Source organism: Eupeodes corollae, chromosome 1 (genome assembly GCF_945859685.1).
Source record: "Eupeodes corollae chromosome 1, idEupCoro1.1, whole genome shotgun sequence".
NCBI lineage: Eukaryota > Metazoa > Arthropoda > Insecta > Diptera > Syrphidae > Eupeodes > Eupeodes corollae.
Genome location: NC_079147.1, coordinates 21,160,739 through 21,182,183, shown reverse-complemented (window position 1 = coordinate 21,182,183; position 21,445 = coordinate 21,160,739). Strand labels below are relative to the sequence as shown.

General features: G+C 34.8%; 1 protein-coding gene across 1 annotated transcript in view; it reads right to left on the bottom strand.

Annotated features, from left to right (window-relative positions):
* LOC129953631 (phosphopantothenate--cysteine ligase) overlaps positions 1–14,875 on the bottom strand; it is a 74,939-nt gene extending 60,064 nt beyond the window's left edge. Inside the window, exon 1 of the mRNA XM_056066870.1 lies at positions 14,276–14,875. Coding sequence (XP_055922845.1) covers positions 14,276–14,407 — 132 coding nt within the window. The 5' untranslated portion in view covers positions 14,408–14,875. The remainder of the gene's footprint in view (positions 1–14,275) is intronic.
* Between the last annotated feature and the right edge of the window lie 6,570 nt (positions 14,876–21,445).

Genomic DNA, 21,445 nt, shown 5'->3' with positions numbered 1-21,445 from the left:
CCCATTTTTCAAACTAACTTATATATGATTTTGTGTAAGATTTCCTAAAATTTAGTGGAGGCCATTGTCATCGAATGGAAGTGCTTTCACGACATACTCAAAGAGCATTCTTAGAATGAAAAGAAATACAGTAATGGCCAAAAGTTTGAGACCACCTCTGAAATTTGAGAAATATCGAGTTTTAACCCCTAAACTGAAGTTTTAGGAAAAAAAATAATACGTGAAAAAAGTGAAGTGCATGTCAAGTTGTAAATGATAGAAAAATATGAACTAGTTTTGTACTAAATATAAATTATTTATTTAAAAAACCAATAAAAGCTCTAAATTGTGTTTTCATCAAAAAACCCTCCTTCTGGTAGCATCTTCTGTTCAGCACTGCGCCTGACGTAAACTCGGCGATTTGAGCCAAATATCTCAAACTTGTACTCTTCGCTCCTTAAGACTCTGTTGAAGTCTTCATCTGTCCAATCCTTATGGGTTTTGGCCCATTCCCACCGTTTAATCTTGTTTTGGGGTCGTAGAAGTGGTTTCCGCACTGCAATGCGCCCAAAAAGTCCAGCATGCCTTAGCCTTCGTTGATAAAGATAATGGTTCTTCCCGGATTTCATTGATCTCGGCGCGTATTTCTGGTGGCGTTTTTTTACTAGAACGCTGGCTTATGGTGATGATATCCAAAGCTTCGGTTTTCGTCGTAACTCTAGGTCGTCCTTACCTCGGTTTATCCTCAAAACCGCCGGTACTAGAGTCACGAGAAAGTGAAGACGCACTTTTCGGGTTGCGAGAGTGATAACCCCGAATCGCTTGAAACCACAGAGCTAAACGTAGCTCATGTGGAGCAAGTCAATTTCGTTATAACCAGAGAAAATATTTTGTGAGCCATCAATACTTTTTATCCATATAAATCTCCAGGCATGGATGGCATACTGCCAGTTATGCTTCAAAAGTTGCATGATGTGGCAGATTTGTTCCATGGCTGGAACAAATTTTAGCAGGATGTCTCCTTCTCAAACATGAGACAGGTCAAAGTAGTTTTTATCCCAAAAGTGGGTAAGCGAGGTAACGAATCCTCGAAGGATTTCAGACCAATAAGCTCAACATCTTTTGTGCTTAAAACCTTGGAGCGCATTCTTGATTACCATATTAGAGAAATCCTAGTTGGACGACCTCTCGAAAGCTCTCAGTATGCTTATCTTAAGGGCAAATATACGGAGACTGCCCTCCATAAGGTAGTGCGTACTGTAGAATTTACTCTTGCCACCTTCCTAGACATAGAAGGTGCTTTTAACAACGTCCTTACAGAATCCATAGAAGAATCGCTCGTTAAGTTCGGTGTAGAAGACTCCATTCGAGAATGGATTATTTCCATGCTCAGTGGTAAGAACATTCGAGAAACTCTAGGCAATACTATCGCAACAAGACACGTGAGTAGGGGAACACCCCAGGGTGGTGTCCTTTCGCCTCTTCTATGGCTTCTGGTCATGGATACAATTCTCGTTAAATTAGAGAGATGTGGAGTGAAGGCGGTAACCTACGCGGATGATTTGGTGCTATTGGTGTCAAGAAAGTACACCTCTGTGATTAGTGAAATCACGGAGTCAGCTTTGAAGAAAGTTAGCAACTGGGCCACGAGTTGTGGACTAGGAGTTAACCAAAGTAAAACTGAACTGTTGTTCTTTACCACCAAAACTAAAGTACCGACCTTCACGCTATCTCGACTCAACGGTCAAATCCTATCATTGTCTTCCAGTGCAAAATATTTGGGAGTTATACTCGACCCTAAACTAAACTGGAAACTAAATATTGAAGTACGGATTAAGAAGACCTGTGTTGCCTTCTACGCCTGCAGCAAAACTTTCGGCAAAAAGTGGGGACTTCAGTAGAAGATGATTTTATGGACGTCCACAGCCGTAGTACGCCCAATCTTAACATATGGTTCGATTGTGTGGTGGCCTGCTCTTAGCAAAGCCTATAATATTAATAAGCTAAAAAAGGTTCCGATAACAGCTTGCGTGGGCACCACAGGGGCCATGCGTACTTGCCCAACGGACGCCTTAAACGTTATTTTGGATCTTCTACCAATCGACCTTTTTATTAAATACATAGTTTCCTGCAGCGCTATTAGGCTGAAGGAATCAAACAGCTTGTTGTCAAAACCTTATGGTCACAGCAACACTACGAAATTGATTCCCTAAGATATTATCTCGGTACGCACTGACTACTGCACTCCTACTTTAAGCCTTAGTAAGGGTTTTAAGGTTATTTTCCCATCGAGAGAAGATTGGAATGATGACATCGTGTCGATAGGTTTCGACACAACCATCTTTACTGACGGGTCAAAGATGGAGTGCGGAGTTGGTTCTGGGATCTTTTCTGAGTCCCTAAATGTAGCCAAATCCTTTAGGATTCCAGACTTTGCTAGCGTTTTTCAGGCTGAACTGCTGGCAATAAGGGAGGCATGTAAGATACTTAAACAAAACCCAAACCAAAACCGAAATATGGCTATCTTTACAGACAGTCAGGCAGCTGTCAAAGCCATTAACTCGGCCATATCCTCATCTAAATTGGTCCAGCAATGTCGCGATGAGCTTGCGAACCTGAATATTAACCTCGGTGTCACACTGATCTGGGTTCCGGGCCATAGTGGTATCGTGGGAAATGAACGGGCTGACGAGCTAGCCAGGCAAGGATCGGCCCTTCATAGCTCACTTGCGGAAATGGTTAACATTCCTCTTGGTGCTATGAAGGGTAAAATCTTTTCTATCTACCAAACTGAATCAAACCGAAGGTGGAGCAATTTACCCAACTACATTATATCTAGGACGAAATGGCCCACCTATAATAAAACCCGTACAAACGATCTTCTATGCAAGCCAAGGCAAGACATAGCCAGGATTGTTGCGGTTTGTACCGGACATTGGCCTATAGGAGTTCATGCAGAGAAGTTGGGTATCTCTTACAACACCTTTTGCCGTAGCTGTAGTGACCAAAGAGAAAGTGAAACGATAATCCATTTCCTCTGCAAATGTCCTGCTTTGGCAAACACTAGAATGAAATACTTTTTAAAAGCATTCTTTCAAGAACTTGATGAGCTATCTGAGACAAAGATTAGAGACCTAATCTTTTTTCTCAATGCGACAAAATGGCTCTAACATAATTGGTTTGAAGCTTCTCTATCAATCTATCCCTTTCAATCAAAGGTCAAACGAGTTTTTGGTATCAAAACGGCGCACTACAGCGCTAATTGGATCTCAGGCTAGGTTGCCTTGAGATCGCTATTTCTACCTACCTACCTAGAGTCACGCTGTATGGTCCTGTGAACTGCTCCTTTGAATATCTTCAGTTTTGTGGCGATTTGTCTTTGCGAATAGCTTTCTTCAATAAGGGTCATAATCGCAGATCGAGTTTCAATAGTTAATTCCTTAACTTTTCCCATGATGCGTACTTTGTTTACTCGAGAAGATCACAGTCTCAAATAAATTTAAATTGGATCAAACCGAGCATTATATACAAAATCCTGACTACGCATATTCAAAAAATTCGCTCTTGCACAAAACACTAATCCAAAGTAGTTTTGGAAACAACAAATATTTTTGAAGCAAAGTTAAATGGAGCCTTCACTTCCTTTCCTTGGACAAAATTGGGTTTTTAACTGCAGCTGATTTACAAAAATATCAGACATTGAACAAACATTTTGATATTATAGTTTTATCTTCGGCGGCAACAAAAAAAAACACAAAAATTGACAATAACAATAAACATCACAAAATAGTTGGCATGTTTATTAACAATACATTTTTTGCAAATTTTAAAAATTTCCCATAAAGAAAAACCAAGTTTAATAACATTTTCAATTTATTGAACAAGCATTATTTTTCGTTGAGTTCATTTTGACATTATTTTTCGTTGAGTTCATTTTGACATTATTTTTCGTTGAGTTCATTTTGACATTTAGAATATACTCAACGAACTTATACTGAAGACGATTGAACGAGACGATAGTGATAAAGGTACGTGAAGCAAATTATTGACGATATCGTTAATGATAATCGTTTTGACGATTATCGTTTCGGAAATTACGGAATGGCTCCGTAATTATAACAAATGGTCATATGATACCACATCTTTGAAAACCATAACTTATTATTGATCTTGAAACAGTTTTAACAAATTTAAACATAAATTGCCTCCACGATTAGGACGACCTAAATGATGAAAATTAAACGGTCTTAAGTGTCCCATTCTCTTGTTTAGAAAACTTAAAATGCTTAGGTATTATATTGGATAGAAATTATTTCTATCAAAGCCACATGGAGTATGTAATTGGAAGGACTAACTCAGTTGCAGGATTTATAAAACGAAATTGTATCGCTTTCGCAATTTTTCACAGAACAACCTACGGTATTATTGAGTCTATTTGTATGTATAAAAAAAGCTTAAAAAAGAACAAGTATACGACCTAGCAGCCCATAAATCATATTTGATACATAAATTGTCTAGTTCCTTCCAATATCTAAATAAAAACAGTAATTATCAAATTTATACCTAATAATACTTTCCTACCTATTTCTATCCTTATTTTGATTTTAATTATGCCTATTTTAATGCAATAGCTTGTAAAAACCTCCCTGATGCAACGTGAGTTACCATGGAATTGACCGCATATGTTAGTCTACCCACATGACACAAAACACACCGCCTTAATGTTCTGCCTACAATGTATATGACAATACACAATTCCATGCCTTTTATAGGTACAACAAATATTTCATTCTTTATAATTTTTAAGTAAACTAAATGGGAAAAAACATAGGTAAGCCATATTTATTTTTACAGGAGAACTGTTTGAATATATCGCCATAGGTATGTACGATACAAGTATAATGTTTATACACACATTGTACATATACATAGATAAAGGGTTGACATAAAAATATATTGTTATTTATAATAAAATATTGTACGTTCCTTTTCTTTCGTAATGTACAAATGTAATTCAGAAACCGAACGGAAAAACAAAATAAAAACAAATAGAATCGAATATCTATTGCCGAAAGGAACGCAACACAAATTATGTAGTTTTTTTTTTTGTCAGCAAATTATATAAAAAATATTACTGATGGTTCAAATTCCAAAGCCATAATTTTCATTTACAGTGGGTGACAGCATAATTTAACCAGAGAATCTTAAAACATTTATGTATACAAAAACATAGTATGCATTTTACAAAAGTTACTTCCCATTTTCTGATAATTCAGCAAAATTTGATCATACATCTTATTAATGCAATTTTAACAAAAATTATTAATATCTTCAGAATTAAGACTTATTACTCAGCAAATTAAAACATTAAAGTTTTTTGCAGTAGATCTTGTGCTTTATGCCTTTTCGGCATTGAATCCGACAATTTTTAGGCGGTTGTTAGGGTAATCTTGTTCCAGATAAACCTTCCTAAGTTAATTTATTTGGAAAATTTGGTGCTTCCCACATATTTTCGAAGACATGCACAACACCTCCATTGTGCTTCGCATAGATGTCTTCATAGTATTAAAAACAATTGTAAAAGTTCTTGTATTCCAAAAGTATTTGAAAAGTTAGATTGCAACAGGTTAACTGTATTATCTCAGAATCATATTTCGGTTTCTCAACATGGGTTTGTAGCAGGGAAATCAACAGCAACGAACTTAGCATTAATATTCAATAACATTATTACAAATATGGAAAAAGGATTGCAAACAGATGTTATTTTTAAAGATTTATCAAAGGCATATGACAGAGTTAACCATCAAATCTTAATAAACAAACTAACTTCTCTAGGTATTAACTCTACCCTCCTTAAGTGGCTTGAATGATATTTAGCTGGTAGAATTCAAATAGTAAAAGCTCGCACTCGAAATATTTCTCGCTCCCATCTGGTGTTCCACAAGGAAGCCATTTGGGTCCATTATTATTCTTGTTGTTTGTAAATGATAAACCTGATATTTTTCATTATTCAAACAGCCTTTTTTTTCGCGGATGATCTCAAACTTTACCGTAAGATTTCTTGTCAAGCCGATTGCGTTCTTCTTTTGGAAGATCTGTTAAGGCTCAATAATTGGAGCAAGCTAAATCACCTACTGTTAAATGCTTCTAAATGTCAACGCTGGCAAAACCACTGCGTAAGCTTTTTCATCTGTCCTACTATTCAGGTCTCGTTCCGAGAGGATGGAAAACTGCATTTGTCCAGCCCATACCCAAAAAAGGCAAATATTCCTCACCCTCTAATTGCCCACCGATTGCACTTACGTCCCTTCTTTCCAAGGTCATGGAAACGCTTATTAATTATCAGCTCAAGAAATATCTTGAAGATTGAAAGCCTTTTAATGACCGGCAGTACGGCTTTCGAAGCAATAGGTCCACTGGTAATCACATGGTTCATCTCACTGAACAGTGGAGAAAATCTTTACATCGCTTTGGAGAAAGTAAGATTATTGCACTTGATATTTCAAAAGCATTTGATAGGGTTTAGCATCAGGCTCTCTTATCGAAAATGCGTGCTTTCGGTTTTCATGAATCCCTGCTTCAATGGATTAGTAATTACCTTTCGGATCGTTCAATACAAGTAGTATTGGATGGATTCCAGTCTGAAAACCATAAAATAAATGATGGTGTGCCCCAGGGCTCTGTTCTATCTCCAAGACTCTTTCTCATTTTTATTAATGATCTCCTGTCTGCCACATCTAATCCAATACATTGTTTCGCTGACGATAGTACTCTTAGCTTTTCATATTCGTTTTCAGACTCACATCCCTCTTCTTCGGATGTGGAACTGCAACGACAAAATATGATAAGCTCATTCTACCTTAACAACATTGTTCAATGGGGATTAAAAAACCGGGTGGAATTTAATGCTTCGAAAACGAAATGCTGTCTTGTATCGTTAAAGCGAGATATACCCCCATTGCCATTATCGATGGATGGCACTTGCATCAATGAGACTGAACACCTCGATATTCTCGGTATGTGTGTCACCAACCACCTCTTGTACAATGATCACAATCACATACGCGATGTCGCCAAAAATGCCGCAAGGATTTCCTTAGGCGATGCAAGCAATATATCACCCCTTCTGATCTGGCTATTATCTACAAGACTTACATACGTCCAAAGCTTAAGTACAACTCCCATCTCTGGGCTGGTGCTCCTGCAACTTACTTAAGCCTTTGGATAGTATTGAACGTAGAGCATTCAAATTGATAGATGATAATATCATCATAAGTTCATTTACTTCGCTTAAACATAGTCGTAAGATCTCTTGTCTGACCCTTTTTTCCGTCATTTTAACGGCTTATGCTCTAGTAAAATAGCCAATTGCATTCCTCCCCTTAAACAGTTCAACCGTAATACTCGCGCTTCTAGGAATGCTCATCAGTATACCCGCGAGCCCAATTTCGGCCGTACTGTCAAATACAGAGATTCGTTCTTTAGCCGTACTACGCGAATGTGGAATGCCTTACCACACTCTGTCTTTCTTAGTCATTGCAATATTCAGGAATTTAAAACCAATGTGCACCGACATCTCCTTTTTAATCCTCTCTCCCCTTCCTAGTGCTCACACTGTGCCTCTGCATAATAAGGGAAGTAATATCCCCTTGAGAGTGTGTTTATTATAAAAAAAAGTCTTGTCGTGAAGGGGAGTAAATGGGAGAAGATGGAACGACGAGCTGTACACCGACGTAGACTTAACCAAAAGGGTAAAAGTCCAACGACTAAGATGGCTGGGTCAAGTAGAGTGCATGGAAACCAATGACCGGAAAGTCTTCGAATCCAAACCCACAAAACAGCGTAGTAGAGCAAGACCGCGGATCAGGTGGCGCGCACCTTAAGTAAGTATCTATTTTAATGTCCATGAAATTTGTTTTTATTTAAAATTTATGAATTTAAAATATTTTAAGTCATAGTTTTTCCATAAATAATGGATAATTTTAGTTTGAAAGAAAAAAAATAAGAAAATGAAGAACAAACTTGAAAAACCAAATCCTTTTAAGTCAATACAAAATTGAATTTTTAAAACACTGTTTGGTGTTTCTATTTCACATATACATATACATATGTAGATCAGTGACACAAATTTACCTGCAAATTGTTATATCATTTGTCGATGAACATCCTTCCTTGGCCAAAGAGCATAAACCCAATTCTGTCCAAGGGAAGGAAGACAAAATTCCATTTTATCCACAGGGGACACAACTTGGCTTCAAAAATATTTGTTGTTACCGATTTTACTATTTTGGATAATGTGCTTCGTGCTTCCAGTAAATTTTTAAAGGCTTCTTTTTGAACAAAACTATAATGGTTTAAATTATTTTACAACAATTGAGATAGATGGTCTGATTTATCTCTTAATTTTCTCTATAACGGTGTTAATTTTTTCTGAGTTTTTATTTTCACTTTGTAACAAAACTCAATAACTTCGAAACATTTGTATTTCAATTTGCTTAGTTAGTATTTGGAAATCGTTGACAGACGATAGCTATCGTGCAAACGCTATCGTTTTGACGATATCACTTTGACGATTATCATCTTACGTGAAGTGAGACTAATAGTTTGACGATAATCGTTTTACCGAATGACACCCCCGAGTTTTGTCTCATCGATAAATTTTAAATTACTAGCGGATATACAGTCCCAAACTATTACGCTTCCTTATCCGCTTTATTATTTCTTGTTTGAATTCTGTATTATTCCTAAACCACACGTAACAAATGCCATCAGAGGTAAAAACTTTAATTTTTGACTCGATTGAGAAAATAACACAGTTCCAGAAGTAAGATGTTTCTTGACGAAGCTAAGAAGTCTGTTTATTTTTCTTATTTATTAAATTCTTTTTTTTCGAGCTACTCGACCATTAAGTAGTTATGAATCACTCGGCATATTGTTTAAGCACTGCACGATTTACCCACTTCCTCAAGCACCTGTAAAGCTATCTTTGAAGTTGATAACATTGGGCGCATTCACAAAGCTAGTGACTACATAGTCAAAATTCAACTAGCTTTGTGGATACAAAACTTCACTAAAAAGCTAGTCAATCCGGAACTGTCATATTAATGAAAATACAAATATATAAAATAAGAAACATTTGTGTTTTCAAAACTTTAAATAGTTTTTTTTTCTTATTAAATTCAATAAAACCAAATAGAAGATAATAATATGATTGATTTACATATACAGTGGCTCCCAGCCAAAATGATGCACTCACTTTCTTTACTGAAAAATTTAAATAAATAGGGAACCCCTTCGAAAAATTCATCCATGTTAAGATGCTCACGAGCAAATTTGATTTTTTCTATTTTGTTTCAACTGCTGATAAAGGGCTTTTTTCGGGCACTCCTTCCTTTAAAATCGGCATCACTTAAAATCCGGCGTATTGTCTCAGTGCCGCATTTTTTATGGAAATATTTTGTCTGCTTCTTGGACTAATTTTGGTGCACTTAAGGTAGGATCTTCCTTCACTTTTCTTACAATCCATTGGCAATCACTATCGGAAAATATTTTATTTGGAGCTTCTTTTGCCTTACTGACCACTCAATTTTCACGGGCATAACGTTCAATTATATGTTGCACTGTTGAAGAACTAATTTTTACTTTTTCTGCAATTTTTCGTTGGCTTTTTCCATCTATAAAATGTTTAATTATTAGTTCGCAGAAATTCGAAATATTTAATTATGCGATTGAAACACAAATGATATTAAAAAGAAGATGCTACTTCAATTTTGTTATACAACAAAGTCAATACAGTATACATTTTACCGTTAAAACTGAGTGCATCATTTTAGCTGAGACATTGTTTCTAAGCAAAATAATTATTATGACTGGTTAAGCTATTAAAAATTTATAAATTCTTCATTTTTCGTTAAAACCATAATCGGAATAAACCTAATAAATAATATAACGTATGGTTTTCTTTTCATTTTCAAGCGGTTCCCTTGTTATTTAAGATTTTCAGCAAAGAAAGTGAGTGCATCATTTTGGCTGGGAGCCAAAACAGGCTGTTCACTGTATTTGTATTTAATTACCGAAATATTCATATTTTATTTTGAATTCTGTTGTCGGAGTCATGTTGATGGTGTCATAAATTTTCCGCCGTAAAAGACATTTTTAAGTTGGTTTGTGAAGAGTTTTCGCCACACAATCGTAGTTCATTCCATGCAAGGCAATTTTGTCTTTAACTTAAAAAAAGAACATTTAAAACACAATAAGAACTTTTACCTTAAAAATCTTTAACCCAATGTTAACGCTTAAAGAATTAACTGAATCAAATAAACTCTGATATTAAATTTGGATGTTGCACAACTCTGTATACTCTAATTTTGCTTGCGTTTCCTTGGTAACATTTTAAAGTAGCATACTTGTTGAAGATATTATAACTTATGATATTTAAGTTTATGTCCCACTTGCAATGGCGGATCCATCTACCCCCTGGGAGATAATTTGTTTGTTTTTTCGTAGGAATTCCCTTCAATTCAAAACTAAACGTATTACATCACATTACATTATTATATTACATTAATGAATATGACCCCCATTATATTTTTAATTATTTTTTTAACATAATTTGAATCGGATATTCAGACCTATTCCAAAAAAGCAGCACAAATTCATCAACTTTTGAGCAATGGACAATCCAGGGGGGGTCATATTAGCCATAAAACTTATACAGTCAATTTGTATAAGTAAAGATTTCATCTAAGGATTTGTTAGTAATTTAACGACATTCACCAACAAGCGGTTTGCTGTCAAAAACAACTCAAATTTTTATTTTCACTCAATTTAAAATTTTGTTTCTAAGAAAAAGGACAAATATTTAGGTTCTAAAGCCTAGTACGCTGCTGATGCGAAACGAAATTTCCCATACAAAAATGACATGACGAAATCATAAACGAAAAATTTCGCTGTGCTTTTCGTTTTTCAGTACGCTGCTGAACAACGAAATGTGTCATTTTAGTGGATAGCTGTACTAGATTTTTTAGTACAATTCTCCACTCTTTTCGTTCTCAATTTAATTGCCCGGTATATTAATTGCTTGCGAAATTTTGACGTTTAATTTATTTATTGGAAAAAATTGTTTACAAATCAAAATTGAAAATTGTTTACTCGTGACTTTCGGTGTTTTTGTTTTTTGTTTTCCACAGCTGACAGAACTCTACACAAATATTTTTTCGTTGTGGTTTTCGTTTTAATTTCGCTCTACACTTGGAGACCACCGAAAAATTTCGTTTCGCATCAGCAGCGTACTAGGCTTAAGGAAGAAAACTTAAATAAATCATCAATTTAAAAATATGTGATTTTTTTAAAACTTTCTCTAAATTTTGTATTCTTAATTTGGCTTCTTTCTACAAGAAAAACATATTGCTATAGAAGGGTATCCCTCATAAAACCTCCAATTTTTTTCAAAGGTTTCTTAACACTCAATGGACCGATTTCAATAATCTTCTTTTTCTGTGTAAAATCTTGTCGATGATCAAATGATCAAATTGATGATGATTTTTGATTTCCAAAAATGTTATTTTATTAAAAAAAAAATATATTAATTTTGTTCCCAAAACTCGATAATGAAATTTAAATGGAAAATATACATCTATGCACGCCTAATTTAGTGCTTACCAAAAATATTTTCAAGACTAAAAAAATATATACTACTTAAAATATAGGAAATATTTTTGGAAGACATTAGCAAGTTCATGCGACCCAGTCGTGCATTTCATTTCTATCAAAATTGATTTTCTGTTAAATACAAAAGATCTTAAAAATTAAATAAATCTACCTTTGAAGCGAATTTGTTTTGGATGATCTAGAACTGAGACTTAAACACGAATTTGAAGAATAAAAATGTCACAATAACAGCAAAAGTGACACTTTTGTTAAACATTTGACATTTGACATTTTTGTTAAACTAATGGAACGCTTTGGTGGTACCCGTGGCATGATGGCTAGTGCGTTGGACTGTCATGCTAGAGGTTTTGGCTTCGATCCTTGCCTATGCCATCTAAAGTCTTTTCACGGGTACTGCCTCTTGCGAGGAATTGACAAATTCTCCAAGAGTAACTCTTGTCATAAAAAAGTGCTTTCTCAAATTAGCCGTTCGGAATCGGCATATAAACTGTAGGTCCCCTCCATTCCTGACAACATTACTCGGACACAGGAATGGTTGATAGTTGTAAGTCACTAGGCCCTTGTTCTTCATGGACTGTTGCGCCACCCAATTTATTTATTTTTATTTAATGGAAAGCTTTGAACCTCTTGAGATTTTGAGTGAAAAGAGATTTTGAAAGGTGTAATTTATGAGTGCCACACAAACGTTTCATCCCAACTTATTTGTTCACCTTAATTTGTTTAATTTTCGATCGTAATAATTTAATTGGAATACGTTGCAAATAACGGATTACTATAAAAGTATATATTTTTTATAAAATTGCAGTTTTTTGAGTGAAAGTAAGGTAAAGAGTTAAAAAATGTTCATATTTTGATTTCGTAGTTATTTATACGAACATTACAGAATTCAAATATGGACCCACATCGGTCTTACGGAGGTATCCATACTACTATTCAAAATTTTCCCGACAACAGCAGTGACGAAGATCTTTGAGATTATGAGCACGATGTGAACAAAAATCTTCCGCCTCTATATATTCTAGAGTCTGATGAATCCGATTGGGAATTATAAGATAACATTCCTTTATCCCAGATGTTACCTCCCTCAAGAAGAAGTGCTCAAATATATAAAACAAGAAACAATCCGATACTCTAGTGAAAAACGTCTCGAAAAGATTGCCCATATAACTACAATAGAATGAAATACCTTCAAATAGGTTTTATTGGAATGAAAGCCTAGGTTACCCAAAAATTAACTCTGTAATGGCATGTAACCGCTTCAAAGAAATAAAAAGGTTCCTACATTTTAACACCAATTCGACGCAAGTACCTAAAGGGCAACCAGGACATGATGACCTACATAAAATAAGATCTTACTGTCCCTAGAGAAGAGTATATGGCAGTGGATGAACAAATTATACCAACTAAAAGCAGATCATCTATGCGGCAATACAACCCAAAAAAAACCACACAAATGGGGATATACAAATTTTGTTCTCATTGGTAGCTCTGAGTTCAGCTACGACTTTGAATTTTATACTGGAGCTCAAGGATATGTACAGTTGTTAACCAATTTGCCAAAGATTAGCACATCCAGTGACGTTGTTGTTCGACTGGCGAGAACTATTCCCGACGGATTCAACTACAAATTAATCTTTGACAACCGGTACACGTCCTTACCGCTGTTGGCGTATCTTGCAAAGAAAGCGATTTTACCGCTAGGAACAATAAAACCCAATCGGATTCCGGGCTATAAAGTTCCTACCGAAAAGAAATTAAAGAAAAGGAAGTGGTGCACCTGTGGAAAAACTGGTCACAGTTGATAACCTGGATATTTCTGCGGTAACATGGTTTGACAACAGAATTGTGAACCTTGCTTCGAGATATGTCGGCAACAAAATTATATTTTATTTTTCCAAAAAAAGCTACATTTCAAAACAATTTCTTACTAACAGTGTTCTAAAATAATTTGATAACTATAATTGCCACTTTAGCAACTGTAATTTGTAAATGTATGGTTAAGATACACATTATGTTATTTTAATTTTGTTAGCCTCCTTTTCGAAACATTAATTAATAACATTTTTAAGCGTTCAGTAAAAACTCATCTAAGTGAGTGACCCCCTGATTAAAAGTCTGAATCTACCATTGCCCACTTGGGTTCGAAGATCCTGAGCTTTAAATTTTCTAAATTGAACTGGACCATTTAAGCTGTTAGGTATTCACTGTATTTTGTTCTTGGTATTCAAAATTTGATTTTAAACTCATTATCGTTTCCATTTTCTTATGTTCGTTTATTTATTTTGAAAATTCAAAAACAAAACACACAAAAATAATGCCACCAAAAGTAAACAAAAACAAAATATTGTTTTAATTTTGCTGATTGCACTATTAGACTGGACTGTTGTGGCGTTGCTATCTAGATTTACATTCGTCTGCATTAGTTTTTATGCACTCCTGGCATTAGTGTACCTACACATACACTATAAAACAAGTTGTTGTTTTTGTTTTTTTTTTCTATCACCGGCAAAATGTATCTATCTAATCTATACTTTTTTTTCAAAGAGTATAACAATAAGCTCACATAATTGATTTCAAACCACATAATCATACAAAATAGAACTAAAGTTTTAAAATAGGTACTTACCGTAACTAGGACAATTCGATTTTGTAGTTTATTATGACGGTCACAAAATTCCTTGAGTAGAGATCGATTATCCTCGAAGTCAGCTGGTGGAAGATGCTTCGCATAGAACTCTTCCCAATGAGTCGACGTCATCTTATCTTAATTGCTGTAGTAGGTAGGGTAGTGTACAACAACAACAATAAAATAAAAAAGTGTGCAAAAGAAATCCAATTAGTCTAATTGCGAAAGGGCACTCAACTAAAGATGAATGGAAATTTCACTTGAGAACAAAAAACAAACAAAAAAACAACTACCTAGCTATTTATAAAAATTAAATGTTTTAAACTTTCACAGAAGAATGTTTTTTGTTTTGGTTCTTTCTAAGTTTACAATGTTTTAGATTTGTTTTATATTTTTATATTGTTTATTAGAAAAACATTATATAAGTCAGGAAAGAAGTAAAAATTAGACTTAGACACAAAGGGCAAAATTAAATTATGAGAATTTACTGCAACAGTTCAGTTTAAGTTTTCAGTATCAATAGAATAAAATCTGATAAGAGAGCGGCAAGACAAAAATTAAAAACACAACCACTCCGTTCAGATGTTAGAAACGAAATGACAAGTCGAGTCGACTAGTCGAGTAGAGTCGACAAACAAATGAATTCTGTTTCTGTTCTGAAATCTGAATTCTGAATGAAAATGAATTAAATTACTTTAATTTAGAAAATTTCACTTGTTGAAACGAATTGAAAAAGGTGCAAAATGCACTCACTTATGGCGTCTGCGTTGCCATAGTATTTTTTTGGATTTGATTACATTTATTTTCATCTTGAAAATTATTGACTTGTGTTTGTAAATTTGTTTAAGAAATCAGACCCTATAGATAAACCACAAAATCACGCGTTCTGTCTTGCTGGCTTTGACATATTGAATGGAACACAAACACGCTTCAGCTTCGGTTTCGCCTGACATTTACGAGTTCAGCCATAGGAATTAAATGCATGCTATCACAATGAAGCTTCGACCTCAAGTTTCATTTGACAATTGTAAAAAAAAGAACGTTTGCTGAACATTTGCTTTGTCTGACAGCTCAACAGCTGTAAGAAAGTCAACAAATCAAATACATTTGCTTTTGGTGGGATTCCCATTGGTTAGTATAGGCTGTGTTAGCTACTTCCACGATAAATTAAATTATGTCGATTTCAATACTCATATTTTTTATTTGAGAAAAAACGAACACGAAGCCGAAGCATGTTTGCGTTTCAGCTTTAACTTTTCTGCTCGCTTTAGATCGTAAACTTGCTCAACGCATAAAAAGATCTATTTTATATTTTGTAGCGCTTTGACAGCTGTCAAATTTATTGTCATTGCAGTTTTGTTTTTTTATTTCAGAATTTGTATCAGTGTTTTCCATTCTGTTATTCTTATGAGAAAAAAATTAAAAAAAAGTGTCAGAAAACTTAAGTTAGCTTTCTTCTCAATGCCCGAAGTTTGAAGCTGCATTACGCTTTCCAAATTTGCTTTAAGACACATGATATCGTAAAGCATCTTAAAGTCCTTAAGAAACTTGTTAAAAGCAAGACTGATTTAATGCATGGTTGTGGTTACGCCATAAGTGACCAAACGTATTGTAATCAGTTGATAAGGAAAATATAAATTATTTAAAGGACTATTTTTAGTACAAAAGTTCCCAGGAGAATCAATAGATTTTTTAAGTAAATTTTGTTTTGTTTCTGTGATTTTAAGACTGAAGTTATAGATTCTTGAAGTTGTTGTGCTATTTTGATTGGTGGTGCATCAGATCGAGAGTAAGATTTTTGTAATTTTGAAATGTACAAATTATAAACATTGTTGATATGTTATATATTTATTTTAATTTTAGATGTCCAGACTTATAAAACGTTTGTGTTTTTCTATAACTCTTTTTAGTAATGTTAAAAAGAAGTAGTACATTATTTTGTATAATTATTTGTCATTCTAATATTAAAATCTATCAGTAACATTTTAGGACTCCCTATTAAGTAAAAGATTAATGTACCAAGAAGCAATGCATTTGAAGTTAAGTTTGTTTTCTAAATTTATTTTAAGGCACTTTAAATTAACTGTCAATTGCCAAAGAACGGCACTATTATTCCTAAAATTACTGAGAAAATAAAAAGCAAAGCAGTAAATAATATATTTTAATAATTTAAATTAACTGATTGCTTTGAACGCTAATCACTCAAACTTTTCAGATTCTTCCTGCTTCGAATTATTTTACTGATGGATGTTATTGATATTGACAGTTAAGAACTTTAAAAAAGTAGATTTATAAATAGGGTAAGGGCAACACTGTTTTAATTTGCTGCGCTCTTTGCATTTGCACACACAAATTCTGCTCTCTAATCGGAACAGTATGAAAAAGGAACTTACGAGAAGAAAAATCTTATTCGAATACTTTCAAAATTTTTCAAAAGAAATACATTCAATAAGAAAATAGTATTTCAACAGCACTTAACACTTATTTACTTAATACTTTTAATTCTTTATAATGTTCACACAATTTGTATAAAATAAATTAAGATTTTTAAGTCAAAAATTCAGTCAAATTGAAAATAAAAAAATATCTACTTCACTTTGCGGTGACGTTCAGTATCAGAGATGAGTATTTACTTCATATGTAGCAGATCTACTTCATTAATTTATTTTTATGTATCTGCTACGTAGCAACTTATATCTGCTTCGTTTTAAAATTTTTTCTGAGGCACATAATTTCATTTAAGATGTGTTGCATTGGTTCATTGTGCTGTCATTCGCTGCATTTATGTGCATCAGTGGCAAAAAATTGAGACATACTTACAAGATGTTTATTTTTATTTTGCTCACAGTTCTAAACGACAAACTGAATTTTGTGAATTTCAAGAAGCATTTAACTTTGAATACATACAATTTTACGTCTAAGTAAGACTAGGTGGTTGGAGCTCCATATGGCTGTTGAACGCATTTTAGAGCAGTGGTTTGCGTTCATTAACTATTTCCATCTAATAGTTTTTGAAAAAAAAGTAAAACACAAACGATTTCAAAAGCTGAACAAATTTTAAGCAATTTAAATAATCCAGAAATTAAATTTTCACTGTTATTTTTTCCTATATTTTGGAAATTATTAACAATTTTAATAAAGCTTTTCAGTCTGTAAAGACACAACTACACAATTTGCGGAAACGTGTGCTCATGGTCTTTAAAACAGTCTTATCAAACTTTGTTAGGGCAGAACTACTAGACGAATGTTCAATGCAGATCGTGAATTATAAAAAAATCCAATTATTTGGATTTAAAACAAATGTAACAAACATAGAAACTCTGAACTCCAAATTAAGAACGCTTATGATTACTAAAAGTATAAAAATTAACGACGACGAAGATGTTGTTGAGTTTTGGACGCGTTTACACTCTCAGAAAAATATATTGAAAGAAGATATGTTTAGGGTGTTGCCCGACTATGTGCTTACACTAGCTAGTTTACCGCAAAGCAGTGCAGGAGCGGAAAGACCGTTTTCAATTTTAATAACGTCAAATAAAAAAGACTAGACATAAGTACCGCTTCTTCCCTTTTATTAATAAGAGTGTTTGTGGCTGGGCTGGAAGATTTTGAACCTCCCAAGAAGTCATTACGATATTTTTCAAAGCTAAAATATGTTCAGTAGGTAGATTAAAATCCTTATAATATGCATATACTTTAGAATATTTTATGAATTTAAAACAGAATGCTCCTATTTATTTCAAATAATAATGTAGTACCTAATTTATGAATTTGTGAGACTTTTTCTAGTCCATGTATGTTTTCGTTATATGCATGTAAAATAAAATGAAAATAAATTTGTTTTTTATGTATTTTGTGTTTTTTTCATTATCTGCTACATATTTTACAAATCTACTTCGTTTTTTGGGCAAAATGTTTCACTTTTCGGGCTGAGCATTCTCATCCCTGTTCAGTATCAGTCTGAGAATGACATGGAAAAAAGTGAGAAAATATGATTTTTGAGTTGACATAAATGAAACAAAATAAAAATGGAATTAATATGAGTCTTACATGGGCGAAATATATGTGTTTGTTTAAACAGTGGTGCGTTCTTTTTTTGTATTATAATATAAATGTGTATTTGGACAGAGCTCACATTGAACTCGTTTAAATATACTCATTTCATTTGGACTTTTCATAATTAATAAAATAAAAATCAATTAGTATAGAGACAAGATGTGAAAATGTTGTTGTCTTAAACAAATCTTATGTACAGCGTAAAATAGAGTAAACTATTACCAGAAAATTATTGTTAGAACTTGTGGACCTGGACATTTACCTGTCATCGTGATAATTGAGTTGAATTCGATATTTTTATTCTATGTAAACAATACTTAACACTTTCTATAAATAAAAAACATTCCTTGTGCCAAATTATGTTGGCTTTGCTTGGAGGCACGCATTCGAAAGGTCAAGTTTTCAAGGACTTTGGCACATAAATCAGGATAAATTTGACTTATTATGTTGTTTTGAGGAGTGCGTTGGTCAGGGGCTTATTTCCATAAGCTCCTGTCAAAAAAAATCCCCAAAGAAATGTCTAAAGGGGTCAGATCACGCGATCTTGGTGGCTAATTTAAGTCGACTCGGTATGAGACAACCATGTCATGAAACCATATGTATGTCTTTGGTATACATATAATCCAATTCATATTCAGGCCACAAGAAATTGGTGATCATCTACCTAAAACGATCGCCATGATGAAGCTTCGACCTCACGTTTCCTTTGACAATCGTAAGGAAATAACTTAATGTTACGTAATGTGACTCAAAGCGGAAGCTCTACCTCAAATTTGCTGAACATTTGCTTTGTCTGACAGCTCAACTGCTGTTAAAAAAATGTCAACAAACAAAATGTTTGCTCTTTGGAGGAATGAAATAATAGAAATGTCATTCAAAGCAACCTCGAAGCAGGTCCAGCGTAACGCAGACGAAGCTGAAGCGTGTTTAAAATTCAGCCATAACACGCTTCAGCTTCGGCTTCGTTTGCGTTACGTTGATCCTGCTTCGAGGTTGCTTTGAATGGTATTTCCAATATTATATCTCTAAAATGGCACTTCTGTAATTATCAGCTCTTATTTTTTCTCAAAATAAAAAAAATATGAGTTTTGAAATCTAACAAAAAATTAAATTTATCGCGGAAGTAGCTTACACAGCCTGTAAAAACCAATGCGCATCCCTCCAAAAGCAAATGTATTTTGTTCGTTGACTTTTTTACAGTTGTTGAACAAGGGCTTCCGTCTTGAGTCACATTACGTTATTTCCTTACGATGTCAAATGAAACAAGAGGTCGAAGCTTCATTGTGATAGCATGCATTTAATTTCTATGGCTGAACTCGTAAACGTCGTCAGGCGAACCCGAAGTTGAAGCCTGTTTGTGTCTCAGCTATGACGCATTCAGAACAAAACCGACCCAAACAGTGACTTTTTTATTTGGGTGCACTGATACCTCGTAAATCTAGCGTATATTGGTGTGGGCCTCATCGCTAAAAATGATTTTTCAAACAAAATTGGAATCAAATATTGCTCCAAAATCGAATGAGCGATCAAACGACGCTGTGTATAGCTGTTTGGCTTCAACTCCTGGGTCAGTTAGATTTTGTTTAGGTGCAGGCTAAAATTATGACGCAAAATTAGTTAAGATCTGTGACAAACCAACTTCTATGGGCTGCGCGGATTGAATTCCTCTGTTTCTGCTGCACGCCGATCTTTCGTTAACGGAAAGTTAAAGAAACAATATGGTAGCCACCAGCTGCAAAAATCAACCCGTCCCTAGTTAAAAAAAACCCTTTTCATGTCTCATAGCTTTTTTTCTTCAAACAAAATCATGCTTTAAAGTCGAATTCCATACACTTTTACGCTATTTATATATTTTATACAATTTTTATGACTTCAACTTTCTGCAAAATAATAAGCATTTCAAACGTTCAACGTTGATGTTCAAATGGTAGACATTTGCATTCAAGAGGACACAAGCGTCCACAGGTTTTTTTCAAAACCCACCTCTGTCTACCAACTCCTACTCTCACCTCTTCGTGGTGAGCATCGGGTGGCTAGTACCTAAACAAGAGATTGGGTTCCAACCCCAGTGGAAAGCTGTTGGGGACAGCAAACGAGAGAGGGGGAGAGATGTTTTCACTAAGGCACCTCTCCTTTTCCAGACGGCAGCGGAGGAATTCAAGAGGTGAAATCAACGGTGGCGTCTTCAGTTCCAGTAAGGTTGAACGACTTAGTGAACACCTTATAGGAGCTTCTACGACTTATTCGGAGTCCAGGCCTATAAGGGCTCCCCGTTCTTGGAGATATACTAAGAGTCTGGCCCTCCAGGTTGGGGGTTGTGTCGTCTGGGTGACTTCCTGGCTTCGTCAAAACATCATAGTTGTGAAGCACGAACAAGCCTCGGATACGGACGGTTTTTACTAGCATATGCTCATGACATTGACATAATCGGAAGAACTCAGCGTGGTGTCAATGGGGCATTTTGTGAGTATTGAGGCAGAGGCGGCAAAAATGGGTTTAATGGTTAATGAGGGCAAAACAAAGTACATGCTGTCGTCAAGAAAGGACATACAACAGTGACGTCTTGGTCAAAACGTCACCATCAACAGACGTAACTTTGAGATAGTCAAGGACTTCGTCTACCTATCCTCCGCTATAAACACATAAAAAAACAACACCAGCGCTGAGATCAAACGAAGAATAACTCTGGCTAACCGCTGTTTCTAACCGCTGGACTAAGAAAGCAATAGAGTGGTAAAGTGCTCTCTCGAGGGACCAAAGTGTTGCTATATAAGACCCTCATCATCCTCGTGAAGCATGGACTATGACAAAAGCATATGAAAACACCTTGGGTCGGTTTGAGAGAAAAGTTCTTCGTGTGATCTAAGGGCCCGTATGCATCGAAGAGGAGTGGAGGAGAAGATGTAATGACGAGCTGTACGGGCTGTACAGCGACGTAGACTTAGCCAGAAGAGTAGAAGTCTAACGACTAAGATGGCTAGGTCACGTAGAACGCATATAAACCAATGCTACAGCCCGGAAAATCTTCGAATCAACAGAGGAAGACCGCGGATAAGGTGGCGCGCACAAGTGGAAAGTGACATCTAGCTAGGGACCGAGCTAGATTGAGAAGTT